Consider the following 27,500-nt stretch of genomic DNA (forward strand, 5'->3'; position numbering starts at 1 on the left):
GAGACAGATTAGGGCATGAACATGAGGAACGCTGGCGAAACGGAGAGTGAAATAGAGGAGAGAGAAGAGACAATGGAGGAGAGGAAGCGGAGAGAAACACTGCACTGCAGCCTAAATGAGCTGCACCTCTCCGCCACTCTGCGTTAGTTTATGATTCCCCATGTGCATACGTGCGTAGCTGTCTCTGTGAGTGTGTATATGTGTGTGTGCAGCACACACCCTTGTTTGTGACTGCAGAGAGGAGAGCAGTAGTGGGAGATGGAGGCATGGAAGGCAGCTGGGTGGGAGAGGTGGGGAATCCAGGGACTCTGAGAAATCTATCTGCTGAATATTTGATCAAGTTTAAGCCCTCTGATTTGAGCCTCCTGCCAGGCTCCAGAACAGCTACAGACACAGGGGAGAGAAGAGGAAGAGTTGCACGAAGGAGGGAGAGGTGAGGGTAAATAAGGGAGAAATGAGATGACCGTTATGAGACACAATAATACCACTGGAATGGAAATGCTGGTTTAGCACTATATATCCCATCTTTACTGCTGTCACAGAGAGAAGAGACCAAGAGAGGAGACATAAGAGAAACAGAAATATTTCATGTAAACATGCAGAATATTTGTTTTTTAAAATTATTTCAATTATGTTTAATACTTTTTTTAGTGTACCAGCCTAACAATAACGCACTAAAAATAAAATTGTTGCTGCTCTTTATCTCTTTTATATTACATTCATGATTCTGGTGTTTTCAATTTGGGATTTATTAAAAAGTCAAAATGACACAACACTTAGTGTCAAACCTCAGACAAGGCAGCTCAGTTTCCCCATAATGCCATTCTACCTAAAAGCAACATTGCCATGATAGTTTTACCCTTGTAATATGATGCCATTTGGAATCACATTGATATAATTATTAGTTTGAAGGTTATTCAAGAAAAACAATATTTCACTAATGGTGACTTTCTTTAGGGTCCAGCTACTGAATCAGCAGATCTTCAGCTTGAATTTGGCTTTCATTTCAAGCCTCTAGCTTTATTTATGAACTCACAGCAGTGAGTTTTTCATGAGCTCTATAAATGTGACCACTCTGGATCAGCAGATCCGGAATATTACTTGGATCCATATCAGACTTGGGTGTGTGGCAGATCTTATGTAGATGTTAAATTGCCTTTTTTGTCAAAGTATTCAAGGCATTATGCATCAAGTTAAAAGCAAAAAAGTCATAATTCGCCCTATCTTACAATGATGTGGAGTCCCTTAAAAAAACACCTGGATCTGGATGATGATCTGGATCAGCACCAAAATCTAATGGACTGTTACCTACCTCTCTCAAAATATGCCAACCAAATCCATTCATTAGTTTTGGAGTTGTGTTGTGAACAAACCAACTAACAACCAAACCAGCAAATCAATAATCATTTGTTTTTGATCAAACAATTTGTTCATTGAGAAGAAACCAGAAATCCCACACAATATCTGCCACCTGTACTTTATTTAGTTATGACTTTGGTCATTTGTTAAATTCAACACAAGTCTGAGGGAAGATTAATAAATTGAAAACTACATCTAAATAAAAAACGAAACTAAATAAAGTGAGTAAAGAGAATTTCTGGTTATTGGGCCTTTTGTACTTACAGTATGTCTTCTGACTGAACTTTTTACCAGTTGATTTTCTTCAAATGAACACCTACAGACCAGAACCTCCCCTTCCCAACCACCATAAATCATGGTGTACATGGTGACACATGAGAGAAATCATGTTACACATTTTTCAACTTCGTTTGTTTAGGCTTTCACGTCGCCGTGTCCCTCAGGGTACATGCCAAGAGTTTGCTCCAAGCCAACCCCCTGACAACTGCTTTGAGCCAGACCTGAGACTGCTTTTTTAGCCTGCAACACATTTTTCACACTTCACCAAACACATCGAATTCGTGGGGCGAACGATGTCAGTTAAATGCTCATGTGTGAAAATAGCCTCTAATAAAGTGCAAAAGTGGAAAATGGAATAGAATAGACCAGCGGGGGTTTGGTGCTACAGATCCTACTAATTTCCCCTCTAGAGATAAAGTGTATCTGCATCTCTCAGTTGATAAGAGAGCAGATAGGATGACTCTGTTTGAAAGAATAGTTGTCAACTCAAGTTTTAAATGACTAAGACTGAGATTCCCTTGAGTTTCACTGAATGTGCAGTATCTTTATTATATGCAGGAGAATATGTATACAAGGTTAAATACAGTATGCCAATGCCGCCACAAATATGCAACACACTACACTGGCGTCTACGTTGTGGGATACAAATGAGGCTGAGGCATTTCTGTTAAACGTACAGAGATAGGAGAGAGACAGGAATGAGCTGATGGTAAGTGACGCTGGGAGAGAACAAGGGTTATTTGGGCATGAGAACAAGAAGAGGGGGAGAAGAGGAAGAGGCAGAAAAAAGATGTGTGCTGAGTGTGAGTAAGAGAAAGTGACAGATCACTTGGCTGATGTAGGTCAGCAACCAGAGTCACGCTACTGTCTGTGAGATTGTTGTTTTTGTATTTGTGTGATGTCATTGAGTGTTTTGTGTGAGGGACTTGATGTGTGTGTAATTGTGCTGGCAGGGTGGGGGTTGATTGCATGAGTGAGTGTGAATATGTCTCTCCGGTTAAAGGTCAGACAAGAAGAATCTCTCCCTAATTGGATAGGGCCTGGTTAACATTGTGTGATTCATTTAACCTTACCACATTGTCCGTCACACACACACACACAATCTCACACACGCAGATGCGCAAACCTTTCTCATTCCCCATCACAGCTTGATATACAAAGGCATCATTGTGCTGCCGCCTTCTGTTGTGGAACCTTGTACAGAAGGATGTGTTTCTCGACAGTCAGACATGGGGGAGTTTAAAACAAGCGCACCTCTCAGCTGACCTCTGCCATCAGCTGAACGCATTAGCCTGCTAATATAGCTTTGATTTAGTGCCTAGGTTCACGTAAACATGACCCCTGATCAACATAATGAATTCACACAGAGATGTAGCCCAACATATACATGATCCGTGTGTGTGTGCTTGCTTACACACACTGACAAACAATGTGCTGGAGCTTTTCTTGATTAAACCATCTGTCCTCCCTTGTTCATTTAATGGAACGGTTCAGAATTTAGGAAATGCCCTCATTTCTGTACTTCTCGTTTTTAGAGTGACATGACAAGCTAGCTGGAGTTGTGCTGTTTTAAACCTGAACAGAAATGGAAAACCAACCATTTTAGACATAAGAGGGAGTATTGGAGGAGCATTTTATCCATTAGCCCAGCACCTCATTGCAATATGTTCATGTGTAGTGTGGGTTGTTAGGTAGGGTTGGTGAGCACTAGTTTTGGTTTGGGGACAAGTATGCTTGAACTCTGGACAAAGCCAGGCTAGCTGTTTCCCTTTGCTTCCAGCCTTTATGCTAAGCTAGGCTAACCATATCCTGATCTCAGCACTGTATTTAAAGCACAGACATGAAATAGGTTTTTATCTGACTCTAAGAAAGAAAATATATTAGTGTACTTTCTAAAATGCAATTACATGCACATTGCCGGTGCTTTTTATAGGTGTAGTCTGTCCATAAGTAGGAGCCATGATCTTTGCCATGTGAGAGGGAGATTATAGTGTTCTAGGACTGGACTCAGCAGCTGTTTGGGAGAAGAAGATGGAGAGGAAGAGGAGGAGCTGGAGGAAGAAAAGTGAGAGTAAATTACAGGGAAAGTGACGAGCTAGTATAATTTGAGTGTACAAAAAAGAGACGGAGAGGGAAGCATAAGAAGGGTCGGCTGTGGAAAGGGTGATGACAGAAGAATTTCTGTGGGCTGTGAGGAGATGAAGACAGTGTTGACACTCAGTGGAGCAAAAGGTCCCGCGGCTCAAAAACACAAGGACAAACAATTGGCTGCAAATCCTTTTTAGCCACCATTTAAGCAGCCCTAATTATACCCCCCCACCCCCCACCCCCAAAATTCACAAAGAACATCATTATCACTTAGGGCTTGTGCATGCTGTGTGCATGCGTGCACGTGTTCTCCACTTGTTTATTGAAGAGAGATTCATTAGCAAACTGGCTGTTTACTTGTTTTCAACTAATCATCATTGTTCTAAGATACTTTGGGGCATTTCATAAATACAACAAAGTGTTTTTGGCATTTTCATTTAATCTCCCGCACACATACACACACATTCTCTGCACCTCTGTCCCCCCCCAAAGGAAAAAGAAAAGAATTTTTAGTTTAATGCATGTTCTTTACTCACAAGAGCCAATGGGTTTGATAATCAAGTAACACTTTATTTGACAGGCCTTTAAATTCTAGCGTATTTCCAATTAATTTCCTAAGACATTTCCTTGAAGGAACCATATAATTTGGTACTAATTGTTGGTAAAATTAGAAAAGTGATCAGTTGGTAGACTTCCAGCTATTTGTAAAGCTAGCACAAACTTGAGGGTTTCTTCAGAGGACAGAAGGTGAACTACACATGCAAAATATTAAATTGGTTCAGCAAATTCAGCCTACATGAAGAATACCAAATAATATAATAAATAAACAGTAAATATTAACTGGGTTTTACATTGAGCAATTTCTTTTATGGGAATTCATCTGGAAGCCAATAATAAATTCAGCACAACTCAGCAGACTAAGAAAAAAACCATCGCCTCTGTTTTGCTGTAATTAGCACCAAACTACACTGTTCATTGCAGGAAACTTTCAAGCAATTATTAGGGAATAGCAGACCTGTGAAGTAAAGTGTTACCAATAAGCATTTAGAATCTTGAAAATGTACAAGCCCAAAAAGCTGAGACAAAGACTGAAACTAATTGTTGATATTGTTGTGGTCCATGTAATGTAAGTCTGGGTGACGTGCTGCGGAGCCAGACAGCGCAAGGCTCTGTGGTCACAAATCAGCAGCAGGGTTTGGAATATCTGGAAAGTCACTATGAGCAGAGCACTGAGTAAGTGATACAGTGGAGAGTTTCAGATGAAGAGGGCTTCAAATAGTCCCTGTGGTTCTAATATTAATCCCCTCTGTTCCCTCTGGGGGGGGGGCTTATTGTCCATATTATAGTACCTCACATCTGCTGCTGTATGTGCTGATTATATATTAATGATAAGGGGGGTGGATAATTGAATACCCTCATCGTGGAGGGAAGTTCTTGGTCTCGTTTCTCCACTTTAGGCTACCTCAAGTGGGTGGGGGAAGGTGCAGCTAGTTTGTCACTTCTCTGTGTGTATTGGTGTGCAATACCCTTTTGTCTGCTTGCACCCATCCCCAGCTACAGCTTTCGATCCCGGCCCTAACCACGGCTCCGGCCCCGCTAAATACTGGTTTAATGTATGCAATTAAGAAGCTAATTAGAGTAATTAATTCAGCCAGGGCCAAAGCCCGGCCTGGCCCCTATTCACAGCTTTGGAACTGCCATAATCTTCCTCCCTCCACACATACGCACACACAAAGAACAACACCCAGTCAGACACCGCTATGCCCTCATTATGAGCAAGGTCTTTGTTGGCTGTGTGTGTGTGGTGCCAGAGAAGTCGGAGATGAAGAAAAGGGTGTAAATAAAGACAGAAAAAGTGAGGCAGTCAGTTCAGTATAATGAGTGAAAACAGTGAACTAATTCACTGGCACCTCCAGCCTCACTCAGTTGGTCTCTTGGTGGCGCTGCGAGAGAAGAAGGCCCTGTTGTGGCAAATAGCAACTTACCTCATCTGTAGCAACCGCAATGTTGTCACTGCCTCTGGAAGCAGCCGGCTGTAGGGAAGGTTTAATGGAGAACGCCCAGTCTGTTTTAGTGGTTTCACCTTTCTTTACCCAGCTTTGTCCCATTTGAAGATTTAAGGACTGTTTTTACAAGCCTTGCCAAGAAAGCACTATTACATTACTGTAGAACTTATTTGAAGTTTTAATTTAAAGTCCTGTTTTTTGTTTCTTTTTATTTGATCATATACAAGGTGAACATGGGGCTTGTTGGTCTTTAGTGATTCATGCACACCCCATAAACCTTTGAAACCTTACATGTGGTTCAGCTCTTGTTCTACAAGAAGAAGAGTGTAAATAATTCCAGGTTTGTTATTTTTGGAGTGTGATTGGGAAATGTGTGATGAACTGAAGATTAGAGGAGCGGGACAGATTTACAGCACTTGAAGAATGCCACTCTAAACGGATTACATATGAAGTAATCGAAGAATTTTTGGCAGTGATGCTTTAGAAGAAAAAGATTGCTGAAACCACAAGTGTGACATCAAATGAGAGATTAGTCATAGTTTGTTTTAGGGCTGACGTGTTTTGTGAGATGCTAACACTATTCGATGCATTTGCTGGGATTTGTGCTACTTTTAAAAAAAATTTTTTAATTTATATATCACCAAGTACTCTGGCACTGATATTTTTAGCCAAGTACCCCTCATTGAAGACACTGACATTGAAGTGCACTCTTTCTACTCCCCAAGTGTAGAGAGTACATCACATCAACTCTTAGTCTGGAAGGTTTTGTGAGTGGGGAAATGTCTGTGGCATGCTATGGTGACTGTTTTTTAACCAGGCTTTTAATGGAGCTGTCCTTGGAGGGAAGAGTAGTGGGTTTGTGATCCTACAGGAGCCTGGTGTGTGTGTGTCTCTCTGTGTGTGTGCGTGCGTGCTGTCAGTGCTTTGTGTCAACGGCACATTTAAGCTGTGAATTAGCCAGAGTTCTTTTTTCACTAGAACCTCACACTTGACCCTGTTAAACGTTGCACTCAGGTGGGAAACTCTTTCTCTCCTCTGGATCTCCGTCTTCTTTTACTGAAATGCTGCATGTCTGTCGGTCTGTTTCCAGCTCTGTTTCTGCACGGCACACTGATTACTCTTTTAGACCTTGTCTCCCCACTTGCAGCTGCCTACTACAACTCAAAGACGGCATGAAAAAATGAGAGGTGAAGAGTGCATTCTGTTTGCTATCAGATATAACGGGAAAATAAACTGCTTTTCATTTGCACTTTGGACATGCATACGTCACAAGGTGATAAATTAGCTGTAGTCTTCTGGATCAGGACATAATCACAGTGGGAAAAATACGCTTAAAAAGAGGAGGAAAGATGAGTGGGAGTCTTTCCCAGCTAAATAATTACACAATGTACAATGAATCATCATGTCATGCAGACATTTAGCTGATGTCTCTGTGGTGGATTGGCAGGAGTGCTTCAGTGTCTTCCTTTAGGACACTTTGATTGGACACACAGATCGAACTTGTGACCTTTCACAGAGTCAGTTACTTCATTAATTGAGCTGAAGTCATTCAGTATCACAGTACCAGTGAAATATTTGTGAGCACTCAAAGTCAGAATACAACATGATTTACAGGTATAGTTGTTAAACAGCTTTGTTTTACACGTTTTTATCTACCTTGGCAGACTTGGTACTGTGTACTTTACCTTTACTGGCAGTGTGAGAAAGATCTTATCAAAACAGAAAGTGACAGTCAGATACCTTTCAGTTGTCAGATTAAATAAACTAAATAAGACAGACAAGAATGCAAACAGACCTCCAGACAGCAGCGAGAAACCGTGTACTAATGAGCGCGTGCACACTCACACACGCACACACACACACACACAGAGTGCTCCACCTGTGTGGGTGGGAGGTGTGGCCATTCAGACAAGACCAGGAGATTAGACAGTAAAACTCAAAATTGGGGAGGAGACGCACACAAACTGCGCCAAACACATAAGCACACACACACACACACACTCAGATGCATCAACCCCAAGACACACACGTGATGTGAAAATAAGATTTAAGACTCACATAAACACACCTCAAAAGTGAAGACAGACTGACGCATACGGAGTGCAAATACGTCCACATTTCTGAAAAGCAGAGGCAAGCATGAGCATGCATGTGCACACATACACACAGTAACAAACAGACAGGCTGCTATACAGCTAAGCACACAGCTTCTAGCGGGCTGCTTTAATCACAGAGGAGCTAAACAAACACAACTGTCATCAGTCTTCCTCTTACTGTTGCACACATATAGAAATGTACACTCACACATGGAGCACACACACACACACACACACACACATACACACACACACAAACAATATATAATTGCCCTATGCTTTCCACTGTCCGTCATCTTCCCCTTCATACCTCACCCTTCTTCTTTTCGCTCGCTCGCTCTCTCCAATCTCTCCCTCAAGCAGTGTGCAGGCACAGTTGTCAAGATGTATTATTTCGGCTGGCTGGCTCCCACGTTCTGTATATGTGTGTATGTGTGTGTTTTTCCTGCTTTCCTCTTTTGGAAACAAGAATAATGGTTTGGGGCGGGGGGACGATGGGTGCTAAAGATGAGTAAAACACTGTTGAATTCCATATAGGCTAAAGCATAATTACAAAGTGTATACGCACACACACACACACACAGATGCACGACTCTGTATTGGTCTTGGTTTAAGGACATTTAAGGTAAGCATGTACACACTGGAGCACTGTACTGAATCTGTGTTGATCCATTAGACAGACCTCCATGCTCGTCACAACTCTGTTATAGCCGAGTCCTGGCTGGTGCCTTTAAATACTAAAGCGGAGCCAGGTTTAGGTGTGTGTGTGTGTGTGTGTGTGTATATACACAGTCTCTAGAGTATGACATAATTGCTGGTTGAACTAATGGCATGCAATGAGTGATGAAAGCTTGTGGGAGAAAGGAAAGAGAGACTCCAGTGTTTCCTGATCTATGAGTTGGGGCTCTAAAGTAGATGGTGGCTGAGGTTGGGACTAGAAAATGAAAAATAACAATGGTAAAAGTAAGAGTAATAGAATAACAAGAATGTAGTGATAGTTCATGTCTGCTTTGCAGGTGTGCTTCATACAGAAATGAGAATTTTACAGTGTCAGTGAAACTATCTTGAAACTGAAGCTCCTGAAGCTACAAGCTAATTGTCATTGGGAAGAGTCAGGCCACAGCAGTGCTACAGTATAACTAGCAAGCTACAGTACAGGCCACTCAGAAGAAGTAGTTTTAACACATTCAAGATTTATGACATTAACCATGAACCACAACCTCCACCATTAGCATTCAGCCAAGGAACTTGGCTGTCATCTCTGTACTGTCCAAACAATGTCCAATCATTTTTGACCCATTTCGAGAGAATGCAACTACAGTTCTACGACTGCAATTACTAGTTGTACAGCGAATAGGATATAGTAGAGTTATGGTAAATTGACTTGTATAGTGCTTTTGTATGCACTGAAGCATGCTCAGTGTGCTTGAAAACTGTTTGCCATTCACTCACATCAGTGTTGTAGTCAAGTCACTAAACTTTGAGTCCAAGTAGAGTCTCAAATCCCCAGCGTTCAAGTCCAAGTTGTCCCCTTTACCCAAGTCCGAGTAATCAAGATTCACATTCAACACAACTGAAACAGCTCTCACAATTATAAAAGGGGTTTGCTTACTGTGTGTGACACACTAGCTAAACAAGCACGCACATGTACTACTTAGAAGTGATCAGTGTGAATTTATTTTGATAGGTGGAGTGCACATGTTGACAGAAGTGTGCTGGGTACAACATGGTGCAGGCAGACAGGTTTTAATATCAGTGTCTTATGCCAAATTATTATGGCCTATTACAAAAATAAATAAAGTCACAGTTCTCAATCTTCAGAGTCCAAAGTAGAAGTATTGGAAGCAAACATTTGAATCGACCCCTTAAAAACACCCCAGCAAAGACTATGCTCTGGGCTTCCCCACCCACAATCAAATGGTCTTTGATTCTGGTTAATACCCTGTGTCTGCCACTAGATCAAGACCTAACATTTTTTTCCAGCCTTTGAGTGGAATCTATTTTCCTATACCCGAGCAGCCAACAAAAGCGTGCAGCCAGGAGTTTTAGCAGCCAAGCTTAATGATCTATAATGCAGATTAGGCCTCTACTGTGAAGTATTTCATCTAAACCTGAAATAAAGTTTTCCTTAATGGCAAATCCAATTGTTTCAAAGGTCTTTCCTATAGGTCTAGTCCCACTTCTGTGGTGGGCAGGGCTCTAACGCTTTATCACCACAGAGAGCATGACAGGAATAATTAGCTCTATGTGTTTGAGCGTTGCAATAGGAGATAAGAGATCCTTCCAGGTATGCATGTTTATTAGATGGTGGACCTCAAAGCTGCACTCAGGCTCATTAAAATGTTTGATTGTGTCGCAGTTTATGTGCACGTACTTCCTCGAGCGGATCATTTATCACACAGATGCGTGCACAAACAAACACACACCCTTTGTAGCTGCTGTCGATTTTTTTTTTTGTCCTTTCTGAGCATTTATGGAGTTCATTAAAAGCTTTAAATAGACTGACAGTTATGTGTAATTACAGTCTTTAAGATGTACAGCTCCTCTGCAGGCCCACTCCTTCACTACCTCCTTTCAAAAGTCAGTGTCTGAAGGAAAAAACTCATACATGTGTTTGTGTGTATTTAGGAGACCTAACTTCCTGTAAGTACTGAGTCTTTGACATTTGCCGTTAATATCAGCCAGAAAGGAGTGACATTTATGAGGCCCTTTTCTCTAACAGCTCCTGCCTCCCATGGATTCTCCACTCATATTTTCACCCTCACTTTTCCTCCCCCTTCATACTCTTCTATCTCCCTTTTTCCTAAATTAGAAACCCCTCCCCTCTCCCCGCCGCCATCTTTCCACTTGCTTTCAGGTTCTTTCTTCTCTTGCTGCATGTCACAGATCACTGTCACGTTCCTCCCTTCAGACCGGTGACCCACTTCCCTCGTTTTTTTACATCGTTCCTAGCTTCCTGTTTTACCAGACGTTTGTCCTTCAGTCGAGCAAATTCGCTCCCCCTTCCTTTCCCCTGTTCTCCTAATTTCTGTTTTGCCAAAAGTCGCATAACCTACATATCAAACCCAAAAGCAAAAAGTAGGTCTGACATTATTTGACCGCCTGTCCTTCAGAGAGGTTTTAAATAATCTCACAATGACTTCGCCTGTGGTGTTTCAACACAGTGATGGTTTTATTAATATTTTTGTGTGACTGATGTTATTAAAAATGAATAGCCAGTGCTATGGACATGTTACTCTGCTTTGTCATTTCAAAGTAACACCAAGGTTTGTTTTGATTTTAAAAGAGATGCAATATAATTACACATAAAAAAAATAGCTGCCTGCAAATAATTGAATCTAAAAATAGTGATACAAGCCTCTTGGTATCTGTGTTATCGCTATTCCCCAAATAATATAAGGCCAATTTCTTTTAGCAGTATCTTTGTTGTCTAAAAGTCACCATCAGCCAAAATGTTGACTGAGTCTCTTATATTAAGAAAATCTGACAGACCAGTGTCCCAGACGTTGTGGCATCAGTTACTTAAGTGTTTCTTGAGTTGTTTTTCCATCGTAAGAGTTTGTACCTCATGGCAGAGCAGAACGCATGCGGCGAGTGTCGCCTCCTCCGCGTCGTCAGCCTGTTTGGTGGCGAGATGCCAACACAGTAATCCTGCAATGACAGACAATGTCACAGTTAGGTTCTGCCTGAGAGGAAGTCCCAACAAAGAGAAGGACAGCAGGAAGGCTGGAAACATAAAGGCAGTAATTGAAAGGCAAGGGAGAGGGGAAATGTTGGAAAAGAGGGAAAGTAACAGCTACTGGTGGAGACAGCTTTTTTCTGTTTCCTCCACTGTGATGAAAGTATGACAAAGTGGCAGAAGATGTGGAACTGCGAGTTCAATGTAGTTGTCTCCTGTTTCCTCTTCACTGCACAGAATTCATGCTTAAATTGAAGCAGTAAATCAGGCTAATGTGAGACTGAGGGCTTTTATTTAGTGACTGTGTGCTCACACAGGTGCATAGATGTGAGCAGAAGGTGGAGAGTGGAGGGGAGGGTTCTGTGGGGTGACTTAGTGGCCCAAAAAAAACAAGATAAACAGTGGGAGCATTAATGTAAGGGAGGAGAGGGAGACATCCCTTTAGTCCCATTAGTTATGACTGTAGTACCCTGTTAACTGTGCTGTCTCTCACACACTCTGACTGGTTTTCAACAGATGTGTGTTTGTGTGTATAACAAATCAGCCCCTGGGCTGGAGAGAATAAAGAGACAAGAGAAAGGTGAAAATGTACTGTGACATTTTTTAAAAGCAGGCGTCTGCTCAGGAATGTTGTAAATATGGATTAGTTTTCTCAAACTCATCACTCACTGTTGATCCGAACACACATCTTCAGTAACTGCACGTGTTCATGACTTCCTCAGTCACAATGAAACCTGCTTTGTTTACACTGCAAATGCAGTGTCTTATATACATCCATGTCATTACCCATTATGTCTTCTCACTCTCAGCTTAGATGATTAAAATACACAAGTTGACACATATTTGATTCCCTTTATCAAACGGAGAGAAAAGAAAGCGTGAGAGAGAGTGATGGACTTTGCTGGTTTTAACCCAAATCCAGGCAGTTGCAGGAGGAGTGGACAACCGGAGGTGTTTCGTTTTTATTCTTGGAGCAACTTGGGAATAAGAGACGCCGGGAAAAAAAACATGAGCAAAGAGCAGGAGAGACAGTGAGAAAGGACGACGAGGCTGGCGCTGACCCATTTCTCCAGGCCTCCAATCTAGCGGCTGATGTAATAGAGAACATACATGCACGCACAAACCTCAAGACGGACACACGCCACCAAACAAGGCCACATGAATGCACACACACACACATACACTGAGATCTGCTGACAGCCAGGGCTTCTCTAGCTTCAAGTGTTACTTCTCATTCCATGTGAATGCAGCACATCCAGCATCACCTCAGCCGGCACTGGAAAAATATCACATTCAGTCAAACACGACCATGAACTCACTGGCCACTGCTCTCCACCACCTCGCCAGCGCCGGAGTGTGTCGGTTACGTACATAACCACATCTAAAATAGCTTTGCATGCCTTTTAAAGGGCTTTTTAAAAAATCTGTGCTAGAGAAGTCACTCAGGGATTCACTGATAAGTATTCATTAAGTATTGATAAGTAGCCACTGAAGTATTCATTCAATATTCATGGAGGTGGACTTGACAGGGGATGCAATGGTTTCTAGCAGGTTTGTGGAACTTATCAGATAGATAGTCACTGCAAGCACACAACAACATACAAAATGCCCTCACTGACCCAGTTGTAAGGAACACTGGTCGTGACTGCCCTACATGTCTGGCGCTTTACTGACATAACACAAGGCTGATCCACACAGACGCTGGACATCTTTTTAATGGCCCGGCGTCCTCTTTTCTTTGGCTTTAGCATCTCCCATGCTTTGTGCTTGCCTCTTTCTTTTGGTCCATTATGCATGTCTGTGCTCTTGCAGTCGCATTTATTTGCTATGGATTATTTTTTAAATTGGGCAGTCGGAGTTGTTACATACACAGTTTGTTTCTCGTTAATTATATCTATGTGCTTATGATGCCCTTATTTACTGTGTGTGGTGTTACATGATACAACACAAGTTGACTTGACTCAGAAAAGAATGCAAAGTCATTGCCTCAGGAAAAATGAAGTAAAGTTAAAGATGGAGAGTTAAAATTCCTGGTGTATTACGAGTGTGCAGTGCTTTTAAATTTTGAAAATGTAACACTAACTTAGTTAAATTAACTTAAAAACAAGTTCAAAAATTCAGGATATTAATATAGCTTAATATTTTTGTGTTGGGCTTTATAGTGCCCAGTCTCCTCCTCAGCCCTATACAGATTCTTAAAGTATTCAGTCACTTTATTTTGTTGTGTATTTAATTTTAAATGGATAAAATTGCCCATTTATCAGTCTATGCTCAGCTAAGTGCAGGGAAAAGTGTAGTATCCACTAAATAAACAAATTTAATAGCAGTAATTCCACCCCCCCCGGGCAGCACGGTGGTGCAGTGGTCACAGCAAGAAGGTTCCGGGTTCGGCCCCCACCCGGGACCTTTCTGTGTGGCGTTTGCATGTTCTCCCCGTGCTTGTGTGGGTTCTCTCCGGGTACTCCGGCTTCCTCCCACAGTCCAAAGACATGCAGCTTAGGTTGATTGGTGTCTCTAAATTGCCCATAGGGGTGCATGTGCGTGTGTGTGTGGTTGTTCGTCTATGTGTTAGCCCTGCGATGGATTGGCGACCTGTCCAGGGTGTACCCTGCCTTCGCCCGATTGCCGGCCGGGATTGGCTCCAGCCCCCTCCGTGACCCCGTTCAGGGACTAAGTGGTAGAAATGAATAATTCCACCCCTTCCAACCCGTTTGTCTGACCGGTACAGTAGATATTATACCCAGGTGGGCATTCCTCTGTCAGTGTAACAGCATCATTATCATTGATCCAGGACTCCGCTGGAAACAAGAACCACAAATTATTTTGTCCTTTAGTCAGTTATTAAAAAGCTCTCATCATCAAGTAATCTCACATTTAAGAGGGCCATATTGATCATCTCCCCATTTGATGTTTGAGTTGGTGACATGGGGATTAGGTTTACTGTCTTTGCAAAATACTTTTTTTATGCATGGCTATAAATTTTAGATTTAGATGGAAATAGATTATTACAGAAAAAGCCTGTGAGTCAGTTAAATAAAAACCAGGTGTATGCTTATACTGATAAAGATGAATAGTGACCAAGTTATGGTGATTTATTGCAGTATGGCTGCATCATTTGCAGAGCCAATTGTTTATTATGAATGTAGAGATTGGATAAGGAACTATAATAGTAGAGGCTAAGTGAGGAGAGCCGGGCTTATTGGATGCAGGGCAATGTGTGACTCAGGAGATTTTCCAGGAATGTAAAGCAGGAGTAGTATTCATTGATAACTACTAAGGTCACACACACACACACACACACACACATGCAACATTGCCCACCTGGATTATCAGTATGCCACATGCAGTGTGTCTAATAATAAATCATCACAACAATGTGACAGCAAACAGCAGCATTGTTCAGGCCCCGAACAATGTTTATAACTCACTGCCTCAGAACTACACCATAAAATGGCAGTGGGTCTGTCACAAGCAATCAAACTCTCCTTCTCAGCAGCATGTGTGCATGTGTGTGTATGTCACACACAGAGATCAGTTGTGTTCCTCACTCCGGTCCTCCTTGTTGGAGCTCTGACAGGTCGTAGGAGGAGGAAGAGGGGGTTTGGAGGCTGCTGTGCTGTGGCCCAGTTTGTTGTGTGTGTTTTGGTGGTAGAGGGAGTTAATATGATGTGATTCAGAGTCACCCACCCTCCAAACGCAGGGACTTCGAAAGATGGAGAGACAGAGGGAAGGAGGGTTAGAAGACAGGGTGTGATTGTAATAGAACAGGATGGATCCAAGGCAAATAACTGCTGAGAATGAAAATGTCATTGAGCACACGGGGGCATCAACTGCACGCAACCACTGACACTGAGATCATTTTCCCCTGGTGGATTGCGTGTGCGAGTTGTGTGTATGCATGCGCATGGTTTTGGTGTCTCCTCTGTGGAGGCATGTGTAGAGTTGGAGGCTTGCATGATATTCTTCTCTGTGAATCTGTGTCTTTGTTTTGGTCAGCACATGACGCATCATGGGACTTCAACCTGTGACCACGACTCCCAGCGGCGGCCTCTCCGGGTCCTGTCACCTCTGTTTCTCTCTCACACAAATGAACCTGCTGAAGCTCACAAGAAACATGTTAAAATGACACTGACTGTTTTAGTAACTTCACTTTTATTCAGTTATGTGCTTTAACTAAATGTCATACTGGCCTGCATTTTAAATCACATTACTGGCAAATACAAGTTACGGAGAATTCCCACTGGAAATCAGCCAATTTTTCTGCCAGGAGAAATGAGAAATGTGGCTTTAATTTGTTCATGCACTTTAGGTCATAAAGTAATTTGATTTATCTGGCCCTTCTAGTGTTGCAAGGGTCAGATTAAATGTTCTCTTCTAAAAAGAAGATTTTTAAACAGTAATTGGTAACCATAGTAACCAAAATACCCGTAAATTCTACATATTGGTGCTCTTTTGACTCAAAGCAGAACAGGCAGCATCATGTTTCAGTATTAGAAGGAAACTTTGGCTGCAGCACTGAAAATGGATGCTTTTTATATTTGATATGCCAGCATTTTAACAATACAAGTCTCTATGAGCACAAATCTCTTCATGTGACAAACGCGTATCGTACTTGTTCAAACTACTCACATCCCATCATGTCACTGTGCAACACAGGTGCCAAGTGTGTAGACGTCTTTGTGTCGTCCTTGGTTGTAGCTGGTCTCGTTTATGGCTCAAGTGCGACTACACACAGTCAATAGTGTGCCGTTGTCTGCAACAATAGAACAGAAAAGTTGCACCCGCTGCAGAAAAATAACTTTGGAAAACCTCTTGCTATATGGGAAGTAATGGTGTGTTATGTATTTGGAAGTGGAATGTGAAAATAAGGGGGAGCTAAAATAATGCCTGTTCTCTGTCATTACACAACCTAATGCCTTGTCCCCTCCTTCCTGCTGCAGCGAGGTAATGGTTTGTGATAGTTAGTGTATAATGGCCAGGTTATAAAAGCACCATAGGAGATTTATGAAGACATTTTTAGTTACAGGAAATTTAAATGCTGAGATCCAGGACTTTTGGGGTGGGGGGGTGAGGAGAGAGGGAAGGAGCAAGAGGGAATGAATCCTTCATCTCTGCCTCAAGGGAGAGGGGATCGGGTTCTATGCTCTTCATCATCTAGATGACACACATGGAGCACTTCGTGCCTCTGAAGAGTGGGAACTACAATAGTAAACAGGGAGGCATGAGTAAATCCCACCCCAAGGCCGCTCCGCACCCACCCACACATGCACACAGAGTTCTCAGTCCACCCAAGTCACAAACTTTGTGGTTGTTTCTGGAGAGTGTGGTCTAAATTCTAAACAAGTGGAACTAAAAAGAGGATTTGAAAGGCAAAGCTGCTGTGAAGTAACACATTGGTTTTAGCTTGATTTGCACAGATGGGAGCACTTTGCACACACACCAGCGCTAACTCGCACAGAGACATGCACACTCAAACCACCACAGCCTTAGCATGCATCAGTGTGCCTGAAGCTAAACAGAACACCCACTTGCATTTCTGTCTTCCGCGTTGCATTTGCGATTATTGCATTTGTTAAATTGACACACTCATGACGCGACTAGCATGGCATCACACACCAGAGGCTATAACGGACAGGCTGGCGCTGTGCTTTTGCAACATGAGACAGCATAGCACTAGCAAGCTTTGTTCCACCCTGGCCTTTTTTTTTGGCCTTTGCTTTTTTTTTATTCATTCTGCTTGTTGTCTAATCTGCTCTTTTGCTGCATGCCACATTTGCTCCCTTTAATCTAATTGTCATCAGAAGAGATGTTTCCTCTTCATGCTGAAACCATGTGTTTGTTATTTGAGTATGGGCGGTGCAGTAGTTATGTAGGTTACAACAGTGCAACAGACAGTAGTAGGCCTGCATAGACAGCTCCCCGATAACTTTAAAAGTGACATGAGCGACATTAATCTGCTTGGGGGGGCCCTAGGGAAAATTTGAGCTGTGGGCCCCTGTTGATCTCCTCTTCGCTTTGTGCATTATATTTCTTCAAATAAAATATAGAAAGACAGTTATTTTGTAAAAGTCCCCATTACATGAGAAAATAGAGGGGCTGTTGAAAAGGTTGCTCTGTCACTTATGTGCTCACAGCTTTAAGCTTTTCATACAGCTGTAAGTGATTTTCAGGTTTTCTTTGCCCTGGGTTATGGCTTTCAGGCTTCATCTGGGTTTATATCCTACCTTCTGATTTGGTGGAGGAGGTAACTGTAGCCTGAGAGCAAGACTCCACGCACTTCTCAGGGCTGGAATAAATAGTGAGAATGGAAAATCCCCCTCATTTCATTCTATTTACAGTCAGTCTTATAAAAAATGTACTAGAACATCAATCGGGCACAAGGACAGAGTTCTTTGAAGTAAAGATACATAAATGCAATTTTAACTGGCTTTATTACTAATGGGCATATTTTGTTATGCTATCATTACCTTGGAAATCCTGATAATTTATAATGGTGTTATTTTTTTATGAATACATCTGCGAAACCCCATTTCAACCAGAAATATGTGGAATCAGGCAATAAAATGGCACATCTTGTGACTTTTAAGCAGAGTGAAATGTGAGCCAGGCCCCAAACTAGACAGAAGGATGTGATAGAAATAACAACATCAGCATGTACACAAATTCACATCACTCACACAGGAGCAAGTGTTTTGCTGCGGGAAGCTGGCTGTCACTCAGCATGTGTGGAATGTAAAACCTGGCCTGCACAACACACCACAAGAGGAGGACGGGATAGAGTGGGAGGGTAAACACGCAGGTCTGAACTGCATCTTAATGCAAATGAAGTAACTTTGCGTAGTCCACTGTAACAAGTGACAGTGAATTAAAGTCTGATGTTGGGGTTATGTCACCGTTCACGTCTACGTAATGGTGGGTAACTACAGCACCAACAAGGAGAGCAGCGAAGATGCTTGGCACAACGTCGACCTTGGAAAGAAGGACTCTCGCCCACTTTGGGATCTTTTCTCTAGACTTAGATTCACACTCCTCCCCTGGCCTGACTGCCTCCTTGTGTGCAAAGCCCCGACACTGTGCAATCTGATTGAGGTTGACTGCAGTATTATTTCATTAATTACATTTGTCCACTTCCTCCGCCTCTCCCTCCCGCCTTCCTGTTGAATGAGGGTGTCAGAGTGACGCCCTTCCTCTCCTTCATCCTTGGGCGCTTCACATCCCCCCATCACTGCTGATCATTGTCTCAATTACTCATCTCTCCTCTCCCTCTTGTCTGTCTCTCTCTCTCTCTATCCCTCTCTCTCTCTTTCACCATTCTTCATCCTTTCACATCTCATCTTATCCCAAATTGCTCTATACAGTCCTCCCCACTGTCATATTTCTATCCCTGTCCTCCCTAAGTGAGGTGGGAAGGATTTGAGGCACACCACTTCCTACATCTCCACATCTTTCCTGCTCTTATCTCTGTCTCTCATCAGGATTTCACACAAATGTTCTGTGATTGTTTCTGCCTTGATTTGGTGATATCTTCTCCTCTTCAAGTACAAGGATATTCTCAGTGTTTTCACTGTTTAGCAGCCAGGCAACGGGAGGGGGGACTGCTTTCAATCCAAGGACAAGCCAGCTATGATCCCTTTGTTCACTTTGTTCCTGTGAAATTGAGATTCATTGAAATAGTGGCACCTGATGGCTTCAAGAGGATTTGTCGTGATGCAGTTCACTGTTTTAACAGAAAGTGTCTTTGTGATATTTCTGACCTGTTGATTATGATGTGAAAAAAGAAGAGCTTGCATTTGCAAAATCACATTTGTGGAGACTCTCCTGGTTCAGTTTGGCTCTCCAACTCTCAGGCTCCGTCTCCCTTTGTGTCTCCCTCTTCTTTGTATCCATTACTGCTCCACTTTTCCATAATGGAGACATTAGAGTCTTTTACCTCTTTGCTATCTATCATGTCATTAAAACTCTTTCCTTAGTTTCTGTTTTTAACTTGTCTCTTTTCTCTTTGTTCTACCACCTCCCCCTCCCTCTTTCTATTAATCTTGTCGCCCCTCTACCCTCCCTGTGCACACTGGGTCGTCTCTATCGTCTCACATAGTCTCCTGTCCCCATCATATCACCAACAGCCTGTCACAGGCAATCGGTCTCCCTGCCTCACTTCCCCACACAGCCTCCTCCTTTCCTCACACTAGTCTTCCTCACCTCCCTCATCTCCTGTCACCTTCTTGTCCTCCTTCGTATATCAGCAGTTATTGCACTTAGAAATCAAAGTCCTTCACCCTTCTCTGTGACCAGTTAAGAGTAATTACTCCGTCCTCCAACCATCACTATAGTCATATTTATTGCGTTCTGCATTCCCAGGATGCAGCGTTTGGTAAAACAATGTAATCTCTTATACATCTCCTTCTTATGTTTCCTTTTTAGGTTTCTTTCAGAGGTGAATAATGTAAACATGTTGCTCTGAATGTATAGTTGCTCTGAATGTGTGTCTGTTTTTAAATGTTCATGTTTAAGATAATTGAGAAAATAGGTTTATTAATGTTCCTAATTTTGTACTTCAGGGCATAAAGCCTTAGGAAAAGAACACATAATTAATGATCCATTGAATTACTTTGTTAAAAAATTTGATTTGTGTGCATAATTTGGTACAAAACCCAAAATCTGAATGCAAGCTGTACCATTTTTTTTCATATTTATAGAAAGTAGAAAAAAAAACTCATTGGTTGCCTTTATGTACATGGTTTGCAAAGCAATTTATACCCAGTTTGAATTATATAAAATTATGTGCATCTTTATAATCTTTTTTTTATTAATCAACCAAATAATAAAACTGAAAAATGATGTTTTTTTTTACCTATAATGTAGGTAACAGTTGTATTGTGTTTCTGACTTGGCAAAACGTGATGTGACCCCACTTGCATGTCCTTTAAAGGTCCAGTTTGTCGTGTTAGAAGAGTGAACCAAAGTGAATCTGTTTACATAAAGTCTAAATTGATCAGGAAATTATTTTAATGAATGTATCAAATCAATCAGACAGTAGACAGGACATTGGAAGTGGACAGTCAAAGTCCAGTCACAAGGTTTTTTTTTTAATGCTTTTTATGTTTTGTTTCATTAAACCTTTTTTTGAACCTATGCTACATCCATCCAGAGAATCTCTGGGTAATGTTCAAAACAACCTAAGCTTGACATCTGAGCCAAAGCTATAGATTTTCTATGACACAGTTAAGCCTTAATAAAACTAGTTTGGCACCCTCTACTACTTTTCATTGATTTGAACCTCATTAAAATAAATTAAATGTTCCTCTTACCCTGTTGTAGCACAAAGTACTACACAGGTCTCACAGAAAAAAAAAAAGTCGGGTTTCTAAATATTTTTGTAACAGCAAATAGTAGAAACACTTGAGGAATGAACTTCTCACAGCGTTGTATAGAAACCTTTATATATCTTTTCATCTGTCTCCTGGCTTTTCCACCATTCTGCTGTTCGCCTTGACCTCCGCCTGCTTCTCTCCTCCTCCTGCTTTCACACTCTGCATCCTGCAGGGATGGAGGGAGAGAGAGAGAGGAAGGTGTTAGAAGTAAAGCTGCTTCTTTTTCACACCTCCCTTTCTCTCCCTCTCTCTTTCTCTCTCCCGAGCCACCCGCCATCCCTCCCTCTCTACTTCACTTCAGACAGGCCAATCTACTGGAGGAAAGTGGCAGGGCAAAATGATTTCTTTAACTTGTTTTTTTTTTTTTTTTTTTAAGGAGAAAAGGGGAGGGTTAGGCCTGAGGGCTTATAATGGGGAATATAAGAATAGATGGGTGGTGTGCGAGAGGGTTTGTGAAAGGAGGAAGAGCATGTATGCTGTTTTTTTTCCTCTTTACCAGCCACTGTGTACTGATTGTCATCAGGTCAAACTTTAAAGACAAGGTTTGTGTTAATTAGGAGCCGTAATATGGAGTGGTGAGTGAAGTCATAGCTGGATACTGGTAACATTTTGTGTATGAAGGAATATGGATACGGGCTGTACAACTGATGCACTAGAGGTGTGATTCTCACTCTCACGGTCCCTCTCATCTCTTCATCCCTCGCCTCCTCCATCCATCCTTCATTTCCTTCCTCTCCTCTCACACTTTCTCTGCATCTTCATACCCTCTCCCTCTGTTTTTACAGTTCCTCCAATCTCTCTGCTCTGATTCTCTCTGTGCATGTATCGTCCTCCTCCTACAGCCTCCGTGACCTGCAGACCAGTGATAATTAATGCATTCACTGCCATGCTTTTATGTAAGAACAAGTGTTAGAGCCTCATCCACACACACACACACACACACACACACACACACACATCATCATCTTCTTCTTCCTGTATGTCAGCACTGCTTGACCTCCTTTGGCTTCACTTGAGAGAAACTTGTTTGATTGCCTGATCTGGTTAGCATGTTGAAATCGGACACTTTAACCGCTGTTTGTATTGAATTGCTGCATTTTTTTTTCCAGCACAAGGAAATCTTCAGTAGCTTAATATTCATGTCAAATCTCTCTTTTCCTTTTTAACACACCAGTCCCTCACTTTCAAATAAAGAATTCTATTTAATTTACTAAATTATAACACAGGCTGAGCTAGTGATGGGCTGGTACCCAGTGGAGTTTTAACTCATTCACCACAGATTCTAACCAGTCAGGTCCAGTTTCTTCTCCACACAGTGGTTTATGTCTCTGGGGTTCCATTTTATGTCATATGTGCCCTTGATTGGATTACCATTCTGTTTTTCCATCAGCCAGTCTCTGCCTCTGTAGATTCCCCCCCCCCCCCCCTCTCTTTTTTTTGCAGCCCCACATTGCAGTTGACTGAAGGCGGCTGAGTCCATGCAGCACGGTGGGGGTGTTAATGAATTCCAGCGTGCTGCTAAATGAGGACTTATTAAAGTGCTGCCGTCTTGTAGTTTGACATTTCAGAGCTTCTGGTGGAGTTTTAAATTGCTGCCTCTGCAAATGTCACTTGCTGACTCTCTCTCGAATGGCAGACCATATGAACAGATGTTATTGTTGGCTATAGATTGCAAGGCTTTAACATTTGGGCTGCCACTGTGAGCGTGTTTGTGTATACCACCTTGCTACTTGACTAATTTTTGTGTTTCCATCCCTCTAGCTACGTCAGACGGGACCCGCCAAGGCCTGGATAGCATGAGAGGTGGGGTGTGCGCCACGCAAGGCATGAAGGTGGTTCTGAAAGTGGGACAGAGTAAGTCCTCTCACCTTTCCATTCTCCCACGTGCACTCAGACTCCCACTCGTGAGCACTCCCATGTGTACAACTGCTGTAGCACCACCACACGTGGATTCCTCTTCTCTCACTCGCTCACACATTGTCATTCGTGCATCACACATGACTGCTCACTTAGCACACAGTATGACTAACACACACTGGCTCTAGTCCACTGAATCTCACTTCCATCTTCCATCTGTACATTAAAAAGTAGCACACATTCATTACTGCTACTTACCTGACGTATACCCTCTTCCACTTTTAAACCTTTTCTCTTACCTTTCTCTTTGTTACACACACACACACACACTACTTCTTTGTGTGTGTCTTCTTGCTGAGCATATTAGGGCTTGTTAAGTGGTGAACAGTGAAGAAGTGTGGGATCAGTCAGCAGTAATGAGCCCTGTTGACTCCCTTCTCACTCTGCCTTTTAAGTACTACTGACTCATGCTGGACACACACACACCGAAGCTCACACACATCCCTGCACAGTATATACATTACAGGTTTAAACATTAGTTCACACATACACAGATGTGAGGGATGTGAGCATGTTACACGGACCAAGATGTGCAACCTCAAGTGACCGTGTAGGCACGTGGACACACACCAGGACACACACAAACCTGCCAGCTAAAGCACGAGAACAAAATGAGGCCTTTCACTGTTAAAGTCAGGGAGTTTTAATGACTCATGGCTGCACACACTTCAAATTAGTGAGGAAAATATTCACAGGTAATGACCCACACAAACAGGCTTTCTAAAAAAAAAAAAAAAAAAAAAAGATACAAAAGGCCTATTTACCTATTTAAGCATTTCTACACAGATAACAGGCACCTGTCCTTCACACGACCCCCCTCACACACATACATCAACACACACTTTCCTATTTCTGTTTCTTTAGCCTGTGCTGTGTTATCAAACCTTGTGTATTGTACATAGGTGTGCTTCTGCAAAGAGCCAACTGGCGCTGCTGTTTCTCTATCAGCCCATAACATCAGCATAGTCAGCTCAGTTCAGTAAGAATACCACCCCACAAACACACGCACACACTTTCTTTCCCTTGGCTCTTTCACCACATGGGCAGTGTTTGCTACTTTGCTCAAACACACATATCCAAACCCTTTGCTGCTTTTACACAACACTGTGAAGTTGTAAGACACACACCCACCCATCTTTTTGTCATCTTTTTCTCCCCGTCCTCTCTGTCCCTGTTTCATCCTCTCTTCTTCTCCTTTCTTCTCTCTGTCCTTCACTTCTGTCCTATTCCTTCTGCCTTTTCATTAAAGCAACATTGCTTGCTTCCTTTTCAAATTCCCCTTTTCCCAGTCCTCATCACCTCCCTTTTACTTCTCATGCTGCCCATCTCCCCCTCCAGCTCCCCCCTCTCTGTTATTTTTTTCTCCTTCCCTCTGTCTTTCTGCCTTATCTGCTATGTGGCTGAAAGGTCACGTCTGGGTTGTTTGTCGTCTAAATAAGCGGCATGCCGCCTCATGGTGATCTCTGATGAGATATGGCACTCTGCTCTGCTCTGAGGAACACACACACACACACACACACACACACACACACCTGCACATTCGCCAAACACACACTTGCACCCTTGCTCCACACACATACATTGACCTGTCTTCTCTTATTTTATTCTTTATCTATCTTGCTTGCTCTCTGTTTCTGTCACACACACACACACAGTCTGAACCTCCCTCCTCTAGCCCCTGTTGACCACACAGCAATTCCTATTGATCCAGACAGCACCACCCCTAACTTCTGTTTGATGGGCTCTCATGAGGGAGCTGCTGGCCAATAGCCGTACACTTTTCGAAATGTCAGTATGTATAGGCTGTGCTCGCACACATGCTCAGTAGTGAGGCAGTGTGTGTTTTTATGGGTTTACTATACAGTTTCATCCACAAGCACCCAGTGCCTACATTGGGTTGAATATCTGAACAGAAGACTCTCTTCTTGCAGCCTGCTGTAGGCCAGATGCCTTAGAAGAATTTTCTAAACCATCATTTTCAGCAGAGGAGTGGTTGCATTTGTGCGTGCATGTGCATGTGTCACATAAACGCACTTGAATGCCATCACCATTACCAAGGGCTTGCGAGACAGATGGCCTGATTTAGCAACTACAGATTACAAGCCGTTATGGCCTTGTGTAAATTCACTCTGGCCAAAACAGCCAATGGCCTCTCTTTAATTTCCCATTCAAACAAATAGAAAAGTGCTCTTACATGGCACATCAATGCCCAATCAATATGTGCTCTCCTAGCTCTCATGGAGCCTTGGCTGTTGTAGAACAACAAGGCTGTCTCAGTATATCTGCCATTCTGCTCATGTTCCACCCTTATTTTTTCTCCCCAGGCCCATATGGGCTGCCTCCGAAGAAGGAGCCAGCGGGACGCACCACCAGCAGAAATCCAGGTAAGTAGGGGGACCAAATGGAGATAATCCACAGTGGATCCATCCATAAAATGGATGGAGGGAATAAGCAGACACTGGTAGATAAAGAAAAGCAGCAGGGAGAGGGAGGGGGTGGGCGACAGATGGAGAATGTGCAGTGGTGACATCTGTGGATCTCTATTTAATTCCATCTCTCTCTCTCACTCCTGCTCTCTATCCCTCTCCTCCTAGTCTCCGAGCTAAGTGCTGCAGGCGGAGAATGGATGGCTAATAGCTACCTTGGGAGAAGGACAAGAAAAAGAGGGGGAGGAAGAAAAGAGTTAGTAGGAAAAAGGGAGAGGGAGAGAGGGCAGCAGGAGAAAGGGCTAGGCCGGCGGCGACATTTCAGAGAGTTATTATTGTCATTAGTTTGGGCGGCCTGGATTCTGTAGATCCGTCAAGAGGGAGAAAGAAAGACGGAAAGCTAAAAATGAGGGGAGCAAAAGGAAGAGACATTGGGGAGTGATAGAACATAGCCTGGTAGGAGTGGGAGGCACATAAGGAGGAGAAAGAAAAGAATAAATGAAAAGCAAATAGGAAAGGGGAACAGAGCAAGAAGATGGAAATGGAGAGAGGCCACACTTATGTCCAACCTTGCAGTCACTCTGTGGAGCAGAAAGAACATGACTCACTCTCAGTTGTGTTCATTTCCCTCCCTCTTTTTTGGTAGGCCATTTGTGTACTATAACAAACGTGTGAATTTAAGCATTTGCACATTTTCCAATCACTTGTCTCTACCTCACTTAGGTGAGAATTGTACGTGTGAAGTAAGCAACAATAGTATGCATGGTTTTTACTAGAATGAGACAAATGACACTGGACACACTACAAGACTGATTTACATTGTGCACATAATGAGGGGTTTTACACATTTTTGACTCTCAGAGACACTTAACAAAATAACTAAAATAACTGTTGTGACTCCTGACACAGCAGCCGTGCCAGAATTTCTAATCCTCAGGTGGATATGCTCAAATCATCTCTGGTAATATCTGCCATGTTGCTGGTTATTCATGTTTTTGTTTGTTTATTTGTTGGTTTGTTTAAAACATAATGGTGTACTCGAGATACAGTAGTTTTAGGTTCACTGTTCAGATATTTGGCAGGGTTTATTATGTGGAAGTCATCAGTTTCATCAGGTATTATTTTTACCTCATGATCTGATATTGAAAACTGGCACCATGTAGGACTTAACACTAATGAGACAGTAATATAACTAAGAGTTTAATGCAACAGTCCAAATGAAAGAAAGTCACTTTTGGCTTTTCCCTTTTAGGGGTCGCCACAGCATCATACTGGCGACTCACATGTTGATATTTGGCATGCGTTTTATGCCGGATGCCCTTCCTGACGCAACCCTCACTCGAACCCGGTCCGCAGCGGCGATAGCGCTGCGTCTTAACCACTAGTTTACCAGGGACGGCTCAATAATCTCAAACGACAGTGGTGCGGTGGGTAAAGTAGTCGTCTCCCAACCAGAAGGTTGAAGGTTCGAATCTTGGTGCCTACAGGCCACATGTCGAAGTGTCTTTGGGCAAGACACCGAACCCTCCCGTTGCCCCCGATGGTTAGAGCCATCGGTTGAGTTGGTGCCGCAGATGGCTGCCATCGGTTCTGTACCGGAAACAAAATTCCTTGTGTGTGGCATACTATCGCTGCTGTGGGCTGGGTTCGAATCAGGGTTGCATCAGGAAGGTCATCCGGCGTAAAGCACGTGCCAAATGTCAACATGCGAGTCGTCAGTGTGATGATTCGCTGTGGCGACCCCTAAACGGGAAAAGCCGAAAGGGACTTTCTACCCTTATCCTATCGCTTGTCCTTAAACATGGACATTGCCTACTTCCCATATAAAACCAGATACAGCTAGTTGTGTGACTTAAACCAATTTAGATACAGATAGCTTTATTTTACACTGATCTCTGGTAAGACAATTGTGTGATGTGAAAGTCAGCTACTTTTACCATTGTTAATGGCACAGTTGGTATGTTTCCATTCATCTTTTCCTGAGTGCATCTGCCAGAAATTTCAAATGAAACCATTTTTATGCTTGACTGAGGTAAAAAATAGGCATATCAGAAAAGAAGATTTGTCTAACCACTGCTCATGATGCAGAAAAACACTCTTCACACACTCTCAGGCAGAGCAAGGAGTAAAGATGAATAAAAGCCTTTATTTAGTCAGACATACTAGTTAAAACGCCAACAGGTTCCAGCCTTAGATTTTTCTAACACACAGCTTCTGCATCTTATACGGTAGATAAAGTATTCGTGTCAGCATGTTACTCTATATTACAGCCCCCAATAAAA

General features: G+C 42.6%; 1 protein-coding gene across 1 annotated transcript in view; it reads left to right on the forward strand.

Annotated features, from left to right (window-relative positions):
* Window positions 1-27,500, forward strand: part of efnb3b (ephrin-B3b) — a 78,355-nt gene that overhangs the window by 46,522 nt on the left and 4,333 nt on the right. Inside the window, exons 3-4 of the mRNA XM_020620493.1 lie at window positions 22,637-22,729; window positions 25,117-25,176. Of these exons, the coding sequence (XP_020476149.1) occupies window positions 22,637-22,729; window positions 25,117-25,176 (153 nt within the window). The remainder of the gene's footprint in view (window positions 1-22,636; window positions 22,730-25,116; window positions 25,177-27,500) is intronic.

Source organism: Monopterus albus, unplaced genomic scaffold (genome assembly GCF_001952655.1).
Source record: "Monopterus albus unplaced genomic scaffold, M_albus_1.0 scaffold238.1, whole genome shotgun sequence".
Lineage (NCBI taxonomy): Eukaryota > Metazoa > Chordata > Actinopteri > Synbranchiformes > Synbranchidae > Monopterus > Monopterus albus.